The sequence below is a fragment of the Phoenix dactylifera genome, chromosome 2 (assembly GCF_051530095.1).
Source record: "Phoenix dactylifera cultivar Ajwa chromosome 2, Ajwa_hap1_PhDact_Kaust_v1.1, whole genome shotgun sequence".
NCBI classification, from domain to species: Eukaryota; Viridiplantae; Streptophyta; class Magnoliopsida; order Arecales; family Arecaceae; genus Phoenix; species Phoenix dactylifera.
Window position 1 is genome coordinate 5,910,001 of NC_143191.1, and position 20,308 is coordinate 5,930,308.

At 37.2% G+C, this 20,308-nt stretch overlaps 2 protein-coding genes across 5 annotated transcripts; one reads left to right on the forward strand and one right to left on the reverse strand.

Moving 5' to 3' along the window:
- Window positions 1-5,298: 5,298 nt before the first annotated feature.
- Window positions 5,299-8,548, reverse strand: LOC108511188 (uncharacterized). The gene is made up of 2 exons (XM_017842082.5): window positions 6,653-8,548; window positions 5,299-5,675 (listed from the first exon to the last, which is right to left on the reverse strand). The coding sequence occupies exons 1-2, from the start codon at window positions 6,821-6,823 to the stop codon at window positions 5,484-5,486; spliced, it is 363 nt and encodes a 120-aa protein (XP_017697571.3). The 5' UTR covers window positions 6,824-8,548; the 3' UTR covers window positions 5,299-5,483.
- A 180-nt stretch (window positions 8,549-8,728) lies between these two features.
- Window positions 8,729-19,221, forward strand: LOC103699931 (uncharacterized). 4 transcript variants are annotated; one of them, XM_039131793.3, is made up of 8 exons: window positions 8,967-9,076; window positions 11,113-11,142; window positions 13,101-13,185; window positions 14,374-14,472; window positions 14,671-14,833; window positions 17,903-18,206; window positions 18,329-18,383; window positions 18,976-19,221. In XM_039131793.3, exons 3-8 carry the CDS (start codon window positions 13,171-13,173, stop codon window positions 19,048-19,050), a joined length of 711 nt encoding a protein of 236 aa, XP_038987721.2. In that variant the 5' UTR covers window positions 8,967-9,076; window positions 11,113-11,142; window positions 13,101-13,170; the 3' UTR covers window positions 19,051-19,221. The 4 variants fall into 4 exon arrangements, with proteins under 4 accessions (XP_038987714.2, XP_038987719.2, XP_038987721.2 ...); XM_039131786.3 differs by lacking the exon at window positions 13,101-13,185 and having other exon boundaries at window positions 8,729-9,076; XM_039131791.3 differs by lacking the exons at window positions 13,101-13,185; window positions 14,374-14,472 and having other exon boundaries at window positions 8,729-9,076.
- Window positions 19,222-20,308: the final 1,087 nt, after the last annotated feature.

The window sequence follows — 20,308 nt, forward strand, 5'->3', positions numbered from 1 at the left end:
TAAACATAGAATTTTGATTCTTGACTTCACTAGGGTTTGGGGGCTTAAGAAATTTGTGGGGGACTACCTCGCCCAAATAAGAATAATAGTTTTGTTAACTAAAATTGCTGTGTGAAGTGCTTCGATATAATTGAGATGCATGCCAGGTCTTATATGCATGCACTTGTTTTTCATATGACCAACATGTATATATATCTTGAGGCTTCCTGTGCAATCCATTGCAATCTAATTTGGTGGCATACATGGTTAACAAATAATTTATAATTTTGTTATTGTTCTTGCGGTCAAGGCACACAAACGGTTCATTCTTAGTCAAATTTTTTAGCAGAAATAACTCCTTCAAGCTCAATCTAAAATTGGAGCAGAAATAACTAAATAATCGACTCCAAATTGATTGTCTAGAAGATAGTTTTAGGGGAAAAGTTAGGGTGCTGATATTGCCATTTGCAAGAACAAATTGTATATTGTATCAAAAAAAGAAAAAGAAGACGTTGTATTTTTGGTTGGTTGGTATTTTTTGCATGGCACTTTTAACACCCGGCTACGTTAAAGAATATAATGATCAATGCCTAGTTTATTGCTCTCCAAACAATATGACCTATTTTGACAAATTTACTATTAAAACAATTTTTTTAAAAAAAAAATCTTGAGAATTTCATAATGAAATTGGAGGAAGTCATATATCTGTACGTACCTCCTTCAATAATAGGCCGAGGGATTGGTTGCCACTTTCTTGCACAACCTCCTCCCCTTCCTTCTCTCCAGTATCGCCAACCTTGTTCTTTGGCTCATTGATGGCCAAAGGAGCATCTGCCTCCTCCTTCAACTCCTTCGGCTTGCTCGCACACCCACCCATCTCTCTTTCCGTATCCCTCTCAAACCGAGGAAGAGAAGAGAAGAGAAGGGAAGGGAAGGGAAGGAGGAAAAAGAAGAGGAGAGAAGGGAATGAGGAAGAAAAGAGGAATAGAGGAGAAGGAGATGAGAATAGACAACAAGATTTCGGAGTCTTTATATTAATATTCTTCCGACTTTTGTTCTACGTCGTAGGAATCCGTATACAAGAAAAGAAAAAAACTAAAATAGTATTAAATATCGACGGCCAAGTTCGAAACTTGGCACATCCATATACGGAATCACGGATGCCTCAGCCTCTCAGGCCCGCAGAAAGTTCTCCCACACGTAAGGGAGGGCGTGTCTGCCGGTGCTGTTGGGAAAGGGTTTGTTTGTCCAAGACATTCCTCGCACAGGTTGGACCTTGGTTGTACATGCTGGAGTTTTCTTTTTTTTCTTTTATTTTTGCTCTTTTTATGAACAATCCTGCAAATTCAATTAATTTTGCTTTTCATTACCACTCCACTCATTGATTTTATATGGCACATGGAGATTTGTGCATTATGTATGGTATGGTGGTGCCATTCTTGAAGTTTGGATGCTCTGCGGTGCATGTTTTGTACGGCAGAATGGGCTATACAGTCATAAATCATCCATCTCAGAGATGGATGACTTTGCTTTATTTGGAAAATCTAGACATGTTTCGTTCTATGCAATATGCAATGCGTCGAGAGATGAAGGAGAGCTATCTGTCTCTGAGATGAAAAATGTGGTAGCTATCCAGAGTTGCTTAGTCGTCTACGGTGCAGAACATATATTTCTATGGATGTCATTTGGCCAATCATATACAATCTGATTAGTGATTAAATATGTAGTCATGAATCATCCATCTCAGAGATGAATGACTCTGCTTTATTTGGAAAATCTAGACATATTTCGTTCGATGCAATATGCAGTGCATCGAGAGATGAAGGAGAGCTGTCTGTCTCTAGGATGAAAAATGTGATAGCTATCTAGGGTTGTCCAATCGTCTACGGTGCAAAACACATATTGCTATGGGCGTCTTTTGGCCAATCATATACAATCTGATTAGTGATTAAACAGATGACCAATCATTGCTCCATGTATCATTTCAATCCCCATTGGTTCTCGGAAAATATAATGGTGTTGGTAAGCAACATATATTATCCCTCATTTGGCAAGAACTGATGAAACCCATTATCCCTCATCTAGGAAATCAGTAACTAAAATACTTCTCACATATTGCACTAAATCTAAAATAATATCAATTTCCTTGTCTGAGATGGAAAGAGGTACCTTTTGTTTCCATGCAGCGGGCATCCTATAATTACTGTTTGATTACGGGATTGCAGAAAGAAGGGTTCTCCTTCATTGGCATCAATCCACCATTTAATCACCCGCCTCTCAAATCTCAAAGTTCTGCAAACTCCATCAATCATGCAATGTTATCGATCTCAAAGTGAGTAGTAGATGATCCAATGGTGGATTCGTGTGAAGGCAAGTGAATCCTTCTTAAAGGCGAAGGATCCAACTATGATCCTTAATTACAAAGCATCATTATACTTTGCTAGGGCAAAACACCTCTGGTGCCATCGTCGAATATTTCTTCATGGATCATGATCAAGATGTGAAAACTCATCCAATAACTCAGGAAAAACGATTTGATGATCTTTTCTTCAATGACTTTATCTCTTGCCTAAGATCTCCAAATGGAGGTTGGTAATCATGTATCACTAGTCTTTTTTCTTGACCCCACTGTCATGAAAATTACAGCATGCCATGAACAAGTTACAAACTATATATGCTAGAACTTCATAAACCTAACATTCTGGTATGCATTTGCAGAGGAGGACTGCATATAAGTTGGGTTGCCAATTTTGAAGATGAGATTGATGGAAGTTTTAAAAGTTTTATAACTAAATTTTGGCATTCACCCCTAGATGGATGGGTAAGAACTCAAAAAATCTCGAGATCTTCAATGTGGGGTCCTTTGCTTGAATTGTTTAACTATACCAAATAAGAAGAAAAAGAGGAATGATTATGTTTTCTACATCTGAGCCATAGAGAGCTTAAATAAGAAGAGAAGAAACTCTTCTAAGGACCTCAACAGCCAATATTGCACCACATATATAGTTTTTTTTTGTGTGTGTGCTTGTCTATTTTCGGTTTTTGGAGTCTTTTCTGTAAATAAGGCTTGTTAACTCTTCAATCTAGAGTTTGCACTCCTCAATTTTCTATTTCTTTTTAGTTTCTTCCTTTGTTCTATGATTTCATTTTCTTTGTACTCAAACCTTTTGTATCACTCTTTGGTCCCCTCGAACGAACTGGTTTTTGCCACTGAAAGGAATGGTGTGATGTCATCACCTTGTTCACACATTTGTAATAACACAATCATTATCATATTTCTAGATAAACCAGGAAACTTATTAGAATGGAAAATAATGACTGTCTACATTCAAATAGATTTTAATTAAGGAGATTAATTTGTTACAGTTCGTTTTCTTTTTCCTTTTTGGATAGAGGTTCTTGATTTATTCTCTAAACAACTCATGCATTAAAATGCCCATGGTTCAGAGCTTACGAGATTGCTTCCACCTCTGGACATTTAACAAAGTGATGAAGTCAAGCCAGGTGGCTGATGGTTGACTCAGAAACATTTAAAACCTTATTTTTATCTGTTTTTCATCTTCAAGTTCAGTTATTTTTAACAATCAAAGTATTAGGATTAACTTACAAATAACTGAAAAAAAGGGGTATTGCAATTGAATCAAGCTTTTGATTGATACTTGAGCTCTTAGAGCAATTTTTGGTGCAGGTAGATATATTAAATAAAACTTCATACTGCAATCGCAAACCTTGCCACCTTTAATTACTTGGATATGTCGAAGTCACATTTGGTGGAAATTAGATCAACAGGTGAGAGTCATTACTGATGATTGACAATGAACCATCATATCTTTGTGTCAACAAGATGCCTGCAGCTTAAAGACTGCCATCAAAGACAAATTAGACTCGTATCTATTTGACTTCAACTGCATCATTTAAAATTTTTAGTAGTAGAGAGCTTGCAGGGAAGATCATTATAATCTCAGGTTCTCAAAGGGCTAAATTTGGGATCAAAATTAAGTGAGCTAGCTCGAGCTTGTCTCCATTATGAAATAAGCTAAGCTTGAGCTAAGTTTGGTAAACTCGGACTAAGCTCGTTCGCACCCCTATCTATAAGAGCTAATATATCCTTCCATTTCTTTTGAAGAATTATGGATTATGCGCAATCTTTACAGCCTCCTCTCCGATCAATCCATTCTCTTTCTCAGTCAAAATTGTATGTCATTTAGTTATTTTCTCTTCAATTAGCCTCTCCTGCAACAATTCCTATAACCTATACCCTCCTACTTAATCTGTACTGCCCTCTCTCTAGATCCCTTAATTTCTATGATGTCTCCTTCCCTTTCTCACTCATGTCCCTGTATCACTTTCCATGATCATGCTTGTTACTACTACCACCAACTGTTAGCAGTGTATTGTAGCTCTCTTGCTACTTCTCAAGTCAGCCAAAACCTCCAATATACCCCTTTCTTAGACACCATGTCTCTTTCCTCCCCAACCCATTTCTCTCTCTCAATCCTTAGTCCTAACAAACCTATCAAGTGAAGCTCAAGATTATTTAATAAAGATCTAATAGCTCCCAACTAGCTCTAGCTCGGCTTGTTTGCAGTTCTTTCAGTTATCCAGTGGTAGGATGTATAGAAAATATGAGTTCTTGTTATTTCAACCAATATAAATCAATATATTGGAAGATTTGCCAAAATAATACTAACATATCGACCACTATTTTGTGGCCCCTCCTTTATTGACTATTATGAAAATTAGATTTTTTTCCTCCTCATTTGCATGGTCTGTCATACAACAATATGTTTGTATCATATGTTGCATGGCGAGGAGATTTGATCACTGATTTCCTGCCCTCCACCTTGCAAGATCAACATATTAACAACTAACAACAATAAATTTATAGTATGTTTTTATCTTTTTGACATATTTATAATGTGAAACCCATCTCTCTGTGGTTCGAAACCATCTCCAAGTGTTCTCCTCTCTCTTAAGATCAATCATGGTGGACTCTCTTCTCTGTTGTTGGTAGAAGGCAAGAGATAAAGGTAGCCATGGGAGAAGGGAATTCTGTCTCTTCCTCATTGCCTGTGGTGGAGGAAGGCTAGACAAGGTGGCAAAATGTAACAGTGGCAACTAGAGGAGGTCAGGAATCGTGACATTGGTCGTGAATTAAGCCAAAATATAAAAGAGTCTCTCATTGCATTTCAAATTCAATCATCTTTCTCCTCTGGTTAAAGTAAACCAGTATCTTATAAGTTTGTCTCAATATCATTCCCCACCAAGATGGCAAAACTTTGCTTGTGTGTGTGAGTGAGTGCGAGAGAGAGAGAGAGAGAGAGAGAAGGGATGACATGATGTACTTGAGCTGAAAATAAGCTGTACAGTGAACAAATGAACAAAATAAAGAAGACAACCATAGGCAAGAGACAATTCCAAAAGCACCTCAGACACAAGAAGTGAAAAAAGTTCCTTTCTTTCCACCTGACTCCTGAGCTCCTAAGGCACAATGCTCAAGTTTCTCAAGCAGCATGCACCAAAGAAGAAACCGGCAATTCCATATCCTTCTTCTCTGAAATAACCATTTCATCCTCCATTGAATCCTTGGCTTCAGCTGCAGTTGACTTCCCATCTGGAACAATTGCTACGGTTTCAGCTTCAGATCCCTCCACAAGATGCTCCGCCTCGGATTCCTCTGCTTCTTTGGCTTCAAGCTGTGGCAGAGAAAGGCTTCTCTTTAGGATGCTCTATTTGTTTGCTAGGAAAATGCTGAGATAGTTATAAAGATGATTTGAAAACCTGAGAAAAATACTAAAATTTGACCAATCTTGAACCTCCAGAACCAACCCCTTGCAACATGAGCTAAGTAAAAACTTGCCCAAGTTCTACATTGGATCAATGAACACACTCTTGCACAATGTTAACAGTCTTTTTCTCCTGAGAAAGCTTTCATGCCGGTGTTGGCTGCACAATTGGTGTAGCCCTTTCTAGTCTTTCCGTACAACCATAATTTTCAAAATTGGCAGTGGATCTAAACACAAGTAGCATTCATAGATCTATTCATTGCAAACTGAAGTGCAGAAGTTTTTTTTTTCTATTATGTAAATTAGTGTTTAAAATATATCCATACTGAGCCATACGAGCATGCACAAATTGGGTATATCATATTTGAATTAGGTTGGGCTAGAGTCTTCATCCACGCCATGGTTGAAATAAAGAGTTCCAGCCTATCTTGTGCCTCCATGAGTTTCTGTGTGTTGGACAACGTCGGTGACCGAGTAATAACCCACTCAAACACACCCATTGTGCAAGACATGGATAGCCTTGTGATTGGGTTTTTACCGGATTGCTGGAGAATGATGCGATTATTATGATCTATTGGGATTTCGCATGTTTACATAGAAGCTAACAGTATTGTAGACTCGATGATATCGTATGTAACGAACCATGCTGAAACTATACTATAGGATTCCTCGACCGATATATATCTTCCTCTTTGGTTTTACAATATTTTTATTCGTGATTAATTTAAATACATTCGATTTACCAAAAAGAAAAGCAACGATTAACCCTAGAGACGATCCAATCTCATTATGCTACATTATCAGGCTGATCAAAGTGCATGGCTCATGCCCATCTCATAGGGAACAAGTAAACAAAAGCAGAATATAAAATTTGAAGAGAATGATACCTCCTTTAACAAGAAGCCAAGAGATTGGCGGCCATTCTCCTGCTCCTGTTGGCCACCTGCCGCTTCCTTCACGACATCCTTCCCCTCCCCTTTCTCTCCATGCTCATCTTGGATCAAAGAAGCATTCGTCTCCCCTTCCAATTCCCTAGGCTTGCTTGCACAACCACCCATCTCTCTCTTCTCTCTCCCTATCAAAGCAACAGAAGGTAGAACTTTATAAACCAGGAAAGGAATCACATAGAAGGAACAAACATCATCAAAAACGAAAGCAGAAGAAGAGGAAACAGATGTACGTACCCAAAGAGTATGCTCTCTCTCCTATTCCTTGCAGTCCCTATAAATACGTGAGAGGGAGTGGAGATGGGTGCTGTGGGAATTGGAAAGACAGCTTGGAATTTTGGGAATACAGGATGTTTTGCCGTTATAATATGCACAGAAATTAGAGCAGAAACAAGAGGAGTTTGTGGAGCCAAGGTGGCGTCCTCGTTTGCGCCAGGTTTTCCGAGCACCGCGTGGGTGGTTTCTTTGTTTATATTTAGTAACGGCCGGCTGTCCCAGCCGTTGCTACGCGTTGGGTCGATCATGCTATCAACTAGCGATGGACGCGTGCATGATGGCAGCAAGTATCACGGTTGCTGGCGATTGGCAGGACGAGGGAGAGAAGCAAAGCTTCCGATCAAGTGAGAAGAAGCATTGGTGGCTCTGTAATTTTCATTTGATAATTCTTTTTTTTTTCATTAGAATGCGCAAATAAATCGGATTGATGAGTGAGTTAATCCTGTCAGCAGTCTCAGGGATTAGAGTAATGATAGTATAATTAGCCTTCACTTTGCCACATTTCTTTTGAAACTCTTATGAAAGAGAAAAATAAGGTTATCCTTGTTATCTCTCACCGGATAGTGTTGGAAATGAAAAGTCGCAAGTGATGGTATGAGTTATCTTTTTCATCAAACTTCGCAAACTTAGGTATCTTTTATCGGCTGGGTAGGGCTTTCTGATAACACCGTGCACTAGACCTAAGCCCAGATCACACGGCATGCTTTCGGATGTTTTTTCTCGGCCCGTTCTCTCAACCTGCGCCCAGCTTATCTCATAGAAAGATTACCCCAAACGACTGGTTTCACGGCAGCCTCGACCTTCGGATTGATTGCGCCCACTTTGGATTAACTTATAGTTTAACGTTGCTTCTTAGGACTAATCGAGGATGATTCGAATTTTCCTTTTATATTTTAAAGATTGGAATTCTATGTCCAATATCTTGATTTATGTATGGAGGCCAGCATACATACAATAATAATGAATAAAAAAAGAGAAAATTCTTTAGCTAGATAGAGGACGAATGTAGCCAAGTGGATCAAGACAATGGATTATGAATCCACCACACGCGGGTTCAACCCCGGTCATTCGCCCATCAATAAATGGACCATTTGTTATAGGGACATAAGACAGACCTTTTCCAGCATCCAAGAATTTTTCTGCAAGAGTCATTTTGAGGCTTTCAAATGCAACCAAACAATTGGTATCCAATTGAAAATTTTCACCAACCCAACCTAGTTAGACCCAACCCAACTAGTTCTTAGAGACCTATGGGGTTGGACTGTGTTCAAATGTTAGACTCGTTCCACACTTAGGATCATGTTTGGATTTCATAAACTTTGATCTGATCTGATCCGTACATTATATGAGTCTATTCTAGATCTTTCTATTAGCTATTAAAATCGATGCAACCACAGTTAGATCTGAAAAATTATTCTAAATCAATTTTTCTTTTCTTTTATTAAAAGAAAAGTACCCAAACTAAATTTCCGATAAGGTAAATGGCCAGAGGTTATTCACCTCTTGAAATAGTTTGCAGCTTTATATAAATATTAATTCATTTAGAAGTAAAAGTAATATTTTCTTTATAAAATTTTGTTAATATACAAATGTAGATTTAGACCTGACGGACCAGAAATTTAGGAACTCGGACCCGATGCAAACAACCTGCTGGGTCCGACAGCGGTCAACTCATGTTTGGTTTGGTCCGAGGTCATGCGATTCTTCAGGTGAGAGTTTAGGGCACCAAAAATTTAGAACAACGTGAAGCATTCAACGGCGTAATACCAGCCTCCGAATTGCGCGGCCGCGTTCTCTGCTGCGAAGGCGAAGGCTAAGGCTATGCGCCTGCGCCCAAATTCATTGAAGCCATGAGATAAAAGGAATCCTCTCTCTGCGTGCGATGCCTCTGGCGCGATCTCTCCTTCCTCTTAGAAATTTCCTTCTCTCTCTCCGTTTTTCTGGCGAAATCTCCAGGCGGGGATGCAAGCAGCTATGTGGAAGAGTTTACCATCATTACGGAATCCTCTGTACCCTTTTCCTCACTTCGCTTCGTTCCACTCCACCCCCATCTCTCTCGCCAAATGGAAGAGCAAATGGGACGATAAGGTTGGCTCCCAAACCTCCCTTTTGTTTAATTTGTTTTATTTCATTTAAGTGGTCTGAGCTGATGATTGCATATTAGCTAAATGGTCTAAGATCCGATTGATTTCTATGCTTTGATAGATTGATTTATTTTAATGTGCTTGGGTAGGGTTCTGTTAATTATTTTGTTTCTTGGGTTAATGGTGTATAGCATTTAGTGTTTTGAATTCAAAAGTATTATCGAGAAGTGGGTGCTACGTGACTGAAATGATTAAAAGTCATATATTGTTAAGATGGTTCGTGTCTAACTTGATAGAGAATTTGGAGAAATTAGCTCCACATAAAATTCTTCATAACCGATGGTCGATCCAGCTGTATGTTCTTATTGTGCCTCAATGAGAACGATCATTGGTACTAGCTGCTGATAAAATGCATTAATCATGCTAAAATTTGATCGAAGATCTCTTTGATCCTTAGAAACAAAACTGTTGTGATTCATCAGATTCAAGGAGGAGGGATTCACAGAAAGCTATACGGCATTCAGGATACTAAAATAATAGATTTAATTGAAAGAACAGGAATGCAAATATTATACCAAGTCGGACCCTCTTTCTGGGTTAGGCTAAATTTAACTCTAGATAAGGTTGGGCCTTAACTGTAGTGGAGAAAAGGTAAGAGTTAACAAAGAAGACTTGGAATCCATGTCCATATGGGATGTGGGTTTATGTGTGTGTATGCGAGTTTTAGGAGACTGAGGTCCAAATCAAGTCTTGCTAATATTTTTATAATGGAGGGTCATTGGGTATTTATGTCCATATATAACTTTGGTTGGAAGTTCCTTCAATTCATAACCTTTCCATATATACTATTCTATGACTGCAAAATGTTTGAGTCTAATCACACATGGTTTCAGATGTCATCATTATTCATAAATAGAATTGCTGATCATTATGGATCCAAGTGTCTCCCTTCATGAATCTCAAGATTCACTTCTCACATTTCTTGTTCTTTAATCTTTTGGAAATCTCTTCTCTTTATGGACCTCTTATTTGGATAGGAAGGAATACAAAAGCCAAGGATTTGGTTTTGAGAAGTATCCCTATATGATTTTCTCAATGTAGATATGAGAGCACGAAGTGCATGTCCTAGTGTACCCTACATGAAAGCCATTAGTCTCATTTCTCATGGCCTATGGGGAATTAAAAGCCATCCATCCATTGTGCATCATGCATGCCCTACTCTAGTTCTGTGTAAGTCATTGTTAGTTTATTTATCTGCTCCCTTAGATGAAGAGCGTACTTATTCTGACTGTTGCTCCTTATGTGTGCTACTCATTTCCAAACTTATTCTACAGAGTTTTACATCACAATTACCTCATCATAGCCACGTGTCTCTCATCTTATGTATAACATTCTTACCCTTCAAATATTTTGGCCCAGTGCAATTTATATTATCTTCCTCTCAGTTTCAAAAGTATGTGGCAATTCCGCAACAACCTGAAGGCAATTCCCGATTCATCCATCATGTCTGAATCTTATGAGATCTGTTCATCCACCACTTCCCTTCCACAAGGTGACATGACAAATAAGAATGCAGCATAGAAAGAGTACAAAGTGTTTGTAGTTTGAGTATTTGTTATCTGAATGATTATGTGGGAAAACAAATTTCATTGTTTTATTTAAAAGAAATTCTTGATTTTTTGTAGCCATTACTTTCTTTAGTTGCAAGATATTTTATTTATGGCTTGCTTGCATAATGATCTTAGACAGGTAGATAGTTCACTAGCTAACATATCATAGCAGGAGAAGCTAGATTTTTTTTTTCTTAGTTTCAGCAAGTGTTCAAGTTGTTAGACTTTCAACTATCTACTCTTAAAAACATATATGCTTAAAAGTGCATGTGTATTCTTGCATTGCATGCATGTGTATGCCTGTGCAGTTTGTGCATGCTGGCCATGTGAGAAGAATATATATTATATGGAAGTTGTTTATCATGCCTCTGCATTCTTGTCACTTATTTACATTCTGAGATTAATATTTTACTATGCAAATGTATTTCAGGGTGAAAGAACAAGTCGAAAACCATCTAAGGTAAGATCTGAAGCTTTCCATTTTCTTTCTAATTTATATAGTAGCTTAGGGTACCTGCATTCTTTGGTATATTCTTATTTCAATGAATTGACCATCTGCATTGTGCTGAAGAATGTTGGGGATGAAGATGTACAGGATTGATCGCTCTAGGAAATTCAGGACTTTTTTTTTTTGTTGGGATTGTCCAACTCAAGGTCCAGAACTACAATTTCTCTGGAAGGTCCATAATGCAAAGCTCAAGTTTTGGCTTCCCAAATATCACCTTTTCAATTTTGGCAAGGGGAAAAGTCAGATTGCAGGAAGCTGACTGATGACCTTACTGACCAATCCTTTTTAATAACTTCACTTCTGTCTATCTGACATCCACTTAAATAGAATGACTAGGCTCGACCTGAAGTGAATTGAACCCTTGCAACTTTAACCTCACCAAATGGTTGCTAAGAACTGTAGTTCCGTCAAACTCAATTTCAACAAACTATTGTACACTTCTTGCAGTTTGTCCCAGCCAAAGACCCCCTAATGAAATGAAATTCGAAATTCAGTACTCTTGCAGTTTTTCAAATTTAAAATTTTAAGATATCCATGAGAGGAATACCTTATCCATGTCCTCTAACCTTTTTTACCCTGAAAAATATCTCCTAAATATATTATAATATGAATATGTTGAGAACATCTCCTTTTTTTGTAATTTAGTATGAGAAATTGTCAAAAAGATAAACAAGTGTTATTGAGTTATAAGACCTTTTTTTTTCTTTTTTGAGGGAGGGTGGAGGTTTGGAGCAAGACCTTTCTTATTGATCAAGTACATGCTATATCTAGGGTGATTTGTGTTCCATCTAATCTCCAATTCTTAGGATATTGACCTGGCTAAAGAGGATCACAGGGTACGAGTATGTGGAGCCATTTTTTTATTGTACTTTAATGATTACAGCTTGACCATGTTTCATTTAATTCATGGTGTATTTGGAGACACTTATGCCTTCTTATATACACAGTTATGCATGTTATGCGCACTCTTATATCGGGTTTATTTTAAAAATTTATAATTCATATCTTGTTTCATACACAGACTAGGGACTAAAATGACCATCAAAAGAAGGGATTTTTTTTTTTCAATAGGTTCTAATCAATAAATAGCAGGTAAATTAGTAACTGGAACTTAAATTTTCAAATTTGATTAATATTGACTGCTAGAATCGTAATCATCCATCAAACAGTCTCTTCTCTAACAAACCATGTGCATGGCATGTGTCGCAGCTTGAGCAAATGATCCTAGCCTAATTGCATTCATTTCACTTAATCCACTCCACTGACTTCATTGGTGTTATTGAGCCAATAAGTAGCCTGCCTTATATTGAGTGCCCCGTATTCTCCTTCCCTAATCCCCCACATCGCTCTTTGGTTTTCTGAGAGATCCACTCTCTACACTCATCTCGAGTTCTTCCTACTTTCTAGGAGATCTGTGTTGTTTTCGTGTATGCCAACATACATACTTTGGGTAAAACACCATGGATGTTGATACACGGCCACCAAAGATGCAGGTGTCAAAACAAGCACAATGATTCTTGATGGGATACTCAGATTTTTGCTAATTCTTCAATTTATCTACACAAAAACCAATTAGAAAATTAATTTTACCTTAGAAACAAAACCAATCTCATACAACTGAACCCTAGAATAGCTCTTCCATTAACCCAAACTAATGAAAACAAGACAGAAACTGGGCTTTATGTACAATTGTAGTGGCTATTTCATGTGTAACTATACGTGACAGATTAGGACGTCTCTTCTTTTTAAGAAGGTGCAAGTGCAGTTGAAACTGGCTTGTGCTGATTTCTGATGTTATAACTTAGGCCATAAGAATCAGGGCACCCCTATTCGATCTTGGCTTCTTTTAGACTTTCCAATATCTTTATGAAATTGCCTCACATCAGGGAATCTGTTTAATTGCCTTGCAGTTTTTGAAGGGCTATCAAAATATGGACAAATTTTTAAAATGGGTAATGGGATAGCTTGGAAGTTTCTGCCATGTTTCTAGTTCTGGTTAGTTGATGACTATCTTATATCTATGCCCATGTTAGGTGAGCTAATAGTATTTAAAATTTTGATTAGATGCAACCAACAAATTTACAGTTTAATATTTGTGCATGCTATTGCTAGTGAAGCTTAATGCAATTATTGCTGGGAAATATCATATTTAGGTGATCTAAATCCTACATCACCTAGACCTTTGGTTTAGCCTAAATTACTTTTATTTAACACTTAAATGCAGATGTTTGTATGATGCTTGAACATGGATTAATAAAAGGAAACTCTTAGATATTGAAAGGAACTGAAACTTAGACATGCACCTAAAAAACTTATCTGAGTCTATTTACTGTACTCTAAATCATGCATGATTGCAACAATTGTGATTGTTTGGAAAGGGAGCATACATGCTGCCTCCTCAATCTATTTTAGTTATGCATAGACCATGAATTCCTGAGAGAAGGATATCATATACAGGGTGTTCTATTGAGATGTCCTGTATAAAAGTTCAAGGGTCAGATGAGAGGTGAAGGAGACCCTAAAGGAACAAGATGGAATAAGGGCATAGGAAATTCATAGCAACCCTTTTGAGATAATTTGTCCTTTGATAAGAACTATTTCCAAGTAGGAATTTTTGGAAACTCAACCTTTCAGAAGACTAGAAGACAATCTGAGTATGTAATGGTACTTATTAGCATGAAATCTTCTACTTGAATATTTTGTAAAGACCTCCATTCTATGCATATGCAATTTGGTTACAGTTTGTCTGATCACTACCATGTTATAGAGACTTTTAAATTACTGTGTATTTTTCATTGGTAATTTTTTCTTCCCCTTTGTTGTACAAAAGAATGCATCTGCTTTTTTGTATGCATGATATAGTATATCATGCAACTCTGCTGTCTTAGGTGCCACCTGGCCTTGTTGTGATGTTGGATGTTTTGGGACCTCTCTCTCTCTCTCACACACACACACACATGCATACAAATGCCATGCAGTAAATTGAAAATCATGAATATACGAAATTTAATTATTGCATGTAATTTAATGTATGAAAAATGTCTTCCATTGAAATCTGCAGTTTACCAGAATAAGATTTTAGAGACAAAGTTCATTTTATGCAGTTGCTAGAGCAAGTTTTTTTGCCAATAATTCAGTACTGTATGGCAAGAAATTTGTCTAATACAATCTGGCTCCGAACAGACTTACATAAGATATGCAGTTCGTCAAAAGCGTGCTGAAGCAAAAAAAGCTCTTAAAGATTTTTTTCTATGTGGCAAATCTTCGAAAATTCACATTCAGGTGTGCATTATTTTTTGACTGTTTTTATGGTTTCATGGAACCTCTCCTATTTCCTCAGCTTGCACATAGCCACATTTTCTGAAAGTATGCATGCTTAATGATTCCATTTTCCACTAGTAAAGAAAGATTACTTAATCATCAACATAAGCCTGATTTATCAGGATATTGATCTGCCTGACACCTGGCTTTTGCTACTAGGATGAAGACTTATATTGGTGTGCTGATGGTATCAGCAGCAGAAATGCCAACGTAGAAAACGGTTCGCATGGATTTGATAGTATTCCACGGTCCAGAAAATCTGGAAAATCAAAGCCTTATAGTTCGTCATGCTCTGGAAAAGGAAAACATGGTGGGAGTAAGCGTGAGTTCTCTTTTGTGAAATTAGTCTGGTTCATCTCCTGATATAATTTTCGTACGATTCTTTTATCAATTTATTTCACCATTTCAATCTTATATCCACTGTTTTCAAACATGTAGCACCAAAGTACATATAATTTGCTCTGTGCTCTAGTGTGGGCATTATCTTGGATGGAAATGCCTGTTTATGCTTTCTGAGTGTTAAGTGTCCTTCGGTGACTGGACTTCTCCTGGGAATAATTGTAGCATGTCTTGTTTGAAACTTGAATGAGGATTCTTTCTATAAGAAGAATCTCAACTATGATTACGGGTACTAAGCTAACCACAACATATATGCAATTTGATTACCTTGCCCACAGGTAATTACTAATATCATAATTCTGAGTGCAAGCCACAACTACATTTTCTCTGAGGTGGGGTTTGGATGCCCAAACAGACTATCCATGAATAATCTATTGCTGATGGGATTTTGTAGATGAAATAAGTGAGAAAAAGAGGAAGTTGGAGAGTTTGAGGGTGTCTGGCTTCCCAAACCCCGATCTTTGAGGATAAACTAAATCACCTCTCCGATGGATTACATTATCCTGGAAAAAGGGGATTCTAGTGATCGAGTGATTGCCAATCCTCCTACTTCTACATCTTCTTAATAGGAAATCTCATCTGATGACAAAGTATCACCCTGACAAGTTGTTCTGCTGTTCAAACAGGCCCTAAGTTCTAGTATCAAATATTGATGGATGAGGAGTGGCTATTATGTTTTACTTTCACCATTCATGTTACCTACCTAGCTGTTAGGCGGCAATTAGCATGGTCCTATATATTTACTATCTTAGGTGTCATATCGTATGTGAATATATTATCGTGTAGTTCTCAACCTCCATACATGCTATAGAATTCTTGAATCCTGCCCAGCAGTCTTTTAGTTATAATGTCCCCAACTCTCCCCTTAGAAGCTAGGCTGCTGCGAACTGTTTAATTTTCATGCATTCAAGCTAACCTCCATTTTTTTGTTCGAACGTGTGGGGCCATACAATGTCTGATATCATATTTTCTCAATCCTAAAAAGTATGCGGAGTTACATAATGTCCTTAAAATACTCTTCATCCTAACCACTTAAACATATAGGTGCATCTTCATCTATCACACAATGCATCTACATGATAATTTCAGAATTGCAGAAATTCAAAATAGAATGCATGCTGGTCATCATTTTGTTTGCTATGATTTCTTTTCATTTCTATTCCATATATGTACTGTTGCACACAGTCAATTTTATTTAGTTTGAGAATCCTACTCTTCAAAGCTTCCATGTTATTCAACTTTACACTTTAATAGTCAATCAGCGTTACACCATATAACCTATAAAGTTATAAATCATTTTTTGATATATGGCATTCAGTTATGCCTTAATATTCTTTGTTTTGCAAAATTATTATGTTCCTAGATGTTCCTAAAAATTTGAAGTCCTGGCTGAAACTGATTCATTTGCTGCTAGAAAGGCTGTTTTCAGTCAGAGTCAAGTCAAATCCCCGTAACTTGGTTTTAATTAATCTCACTTGATTTGCACCAAAACCAATCAGTTACAGTCTAGTTCCGGCTAATAGAACCAGTTTGGAACAGAGCTGGCCACTTTAGCTACATTATCTCCATTAGGTCACTATTTGGTGCCATTGTGGGGAACTTTCTACATTACTTAATTATTCTTTGGCTATACAGCATCAATTCTTGGGTTACTTTTAATTTTAGTAAAGGAGAAAAGAGGGATACTTACTCCTGGATGGTAGTTCAAAATTGAATGTATTTTGTTAAAATTTGACATAGAACTTTGGATTTTTCTATTATTTGGAAAATTTAGAAGTAGTTGGAAGTTTAATTCTTACGAATATTCAGAGAAAAGTTGATTTTCCTAAATATAACATAAACATACTCTTTTGAATATTTGACAGATTTTTAAGGGAAAAGAGAAGAAAAGAGGCTTTCTACTAGAGCAAGTGTTATAAAATAGTTAGTTTGCAAGACTTTAAGTAGTCTGCAATCAGGTCGGGTTGGACCAGTCTTTGGTGCAATCTATTCCTGTTGTATATTTAGTTGGTGTCAGAAATTTAAATCCAAGCTCGATTTACTTCCATTAGGTCTGTCTGGATCAGCATTTGGATTTATTTTATAAGTCCAAGAGGTTGTTGGGTTGAATCGGGTCAAGAAAAACTCAGGCATCTGCAGTATATTAATTGTATCATAAACATTTTGTGCAAGAAAACAACAGTTATTATGGCACCTAGGTATGTTCAACAGCCCATTCAGCATATCATTAAGGGCTCGTTTGGTTCGCAGGAAAAGAAGGGCGGAAAATGTGGTCAACGGAAAAGTAATGAGATGCTTCTTGTTTGGTTGGAGTTTTCAAAGGAGAGAGACGAGAAAGTTGTATTCCCATGGGAATATGATTCCCACATTTCATGGCAAAGTCTTTTCCATGAGAAACATGGAAAAGTTACTTTCCCATGAGGCGGGAATCACTCCATTTTTATTTTTTCCCAAAAAGGCCCTTCAGCATTAAAGAAGCATTAAAGAGGCATTAAAGATCTAATTTTTATTAAGGGTATAATAGGAATTATACATAACTTTTCCAGGAAAGTGGATGTTCAACCAAACATAAGCACTTTGAAAATTTGTCACTTTTCCATTGTCAACCAAACATGCCAAAAGTACTTTCCTATGCATCCTCTTCCTAGGAATCTGCTTCCCAGGAATCATATTCCTAGGAGGAAAAATGCTTCCCGCGAACCAAACGAGCCCTAACAAGTGAAGCTAGTAATTATCTATGTAAATATTATAAACGGCACATGTGTTTCGTAAATTGAGGAATGGAGTGGTCGTGGAGGTTTTAGTTTCATGAAACCATTGAGCATATAAGAACAGCCAACAAGGTGGCTGGTATAATTTTTTTCCCCCTTTTTCTCACTCGTGAGATTCTCAAGTATTGCAAACTGAGGTCGGGAACATTGAGCATGTGGAGATTTGTTAATATCTGATTGGTATACCTTTGGAACTCATTTGGATGGTTATTCTTGGTCAGGTTGGCAGAATAGTCAAAGCTATTATGACGAAGATGATTATGGCCATCCTGAGACAATCTTTGAAGCTGTCTTTGGTGGACACAAGGGTTTTACTTGGTCCCATGCATCATGGCAGAACTTTCATTTCAATTACTCAACATCAAGATCTGAACGGAGCAATGAATCAAGATGGGAAAAAGCTTGGAAAAGAGTATGGAGTGAAAGAGATGTTTATGACGATTTGGATGTAGGTTCGCACTCTGACAGAGCTACTCTTGGCTTACCACCTACAGGGCCCTTAAAATTAGATGATGTCAAAAGCGCGTAAGTTTTTTTTTTTTTTGAAAATAAAAAGACTGAATGTTATTTCCTAACATGAACTTGTCCTATTTAGTGTTGCATTCTTCTTTTTTCTCAATTACACAGCCTTTTATTGCTCTCTGCAGTTTTCATGCATCTGCTTTGAAGTGGCACCCTGACAAGCATCAAGGCCCTTCACAGGTCAGCTATTCATTCAACTTACTATTTACTTGACTGAGCGCTCACATGGTGTTGGATATGGATTTAGAAAACCATGCCATGCTCTGGTAATTGCCAGAAATCAGTTCATTGATTCATAAATTTTGCACATGGATATATATTTGGATAGTTGAATTTTTGATAACACAAGTTGCCTGAGAGCTTATGTGAGGAAGTAAATCGTTGACTATTATTCAAAATATTGAAGAAAGATTTTCCAAACTTCCCTGAACTTTTTGTATTTGATTGCTTCTTGCTGGTGACTGTTGCATGTTTTTCCAAGTTTAGTTTCAGCATATACAGTATCATAACAATCAATGGTACAAAATGAGAATTAATCTTATTTACATCCTATGACTTTCTAAGGACCAATCCTACCACAAGAATGAAAAAATTGTAATGGGTCAAAAATATATTATTTTCTCATTTCAACATTCAATAATCTGGATCATTGGTCAGAGAGAGAGAGAGGATCATTCCATCTTTCTTCGGACGTGCATCAACACACCCTAATGGATTATAACTTAAATGTTCTCTTTTCATATTCTAATAATCACCTAATGTACTAATGCAGGCCATGGCAGAGGAAAAATTCAAGCTCTGTGTTAATGCATACAACTCCCTGTGCAATGCCCTCAAGGCGGCGTAAGTTGCAGGACATACTCTATCTAGATTACATCACATTGGAGTTAATCCATCAAGTATACAATTTCAGTTGTCGTCTAATATCATAATTATTCCATTCTTTTATTTTGGCCATGTATTAATGTTAGGCTGTTCTGTGGAGCTTGCATTCTCTATTCTTTTATTAAATATTTAATAAGCCTCTCTCTCTCTCACTCACTCACTCGCCCCCCGCCCGCGCCCCCCCCCCCCCCCCCCCCCCCCCCTTCTTCTCTCTTTTATGAATTATTTAATAATTCTTTATCTCTTCATATTGGTTTGAATACCTCTGGAAATCACTCTTAGAATGTCAACTAGAATTACGTTGAAGTTCTTTATAAAAAAATGACAAATATGGTGGGGATACCATTAAACCTTGGACCTGTCCCAAGTGGAGAGTGGTGCAACCAGCTAAGATAAGGTTGGTTACCTAAATTTTATTGGAGTTAATTCGTTAAGAATTGTGCAATTTGAATTCCCATGTTATGCCATAATTATTATTTCTTTTTACCATGTAGTACGGGTATGTGTATTTACAAGGAAAATTATTTGGAAAACTTTTTGCATTGAATCTAGTTTCATTTTTTAAAAAAATAATGAAGTTAGAAGGTTTAAAACTAATTTTTAAAAGTTTTTTATTGAAAAATACTATTTCTCCTTTTTTCCATTTCTGTGGATTTTCCTGCAACCAAATATACCTTAATTCAATCTCTTTTTGTAGAGCTAGCATTCCATATTTCGAGAAACATGATTTTCCATTTTCTTCTCTTAGTGCTGGATTTATCTGACCTATTTCGTAGGATATTCTCCAAGATGGCTCGTGTATGATTCGTTCTGAAGCTCCATTTAGCCACATTGCCCTTGTGTCTTGAGGATGCATCGGTCTCTCCTAGATTCTTACGGCCTTGGCTTCTTCACCTTAACGTGCATACCTCTCACAAATCACTCTTACCGTTTCCAGCCAAATCTTATGGGTCTTCCCCTCCTTACATCCAACTTATTCCATCTTTGGTTTAACATTTTTATCAGTAACTCAATCTCTGATCCATTGTACATAACAAGGAGTCCACATTTTTAAGGAGTAACTTAAATCAATCTTCCACCCATTTGATTATGCTGCTTATGATAACTCTACCATGAATCAAACCTTCTATTATTGTTTTCTTTTTCTTGAGAAGGGAAGGGAAATCCATCTGCACTATAATTATCAAGATCTAACTTTTTTAGAGGATGCAGGATCAAAA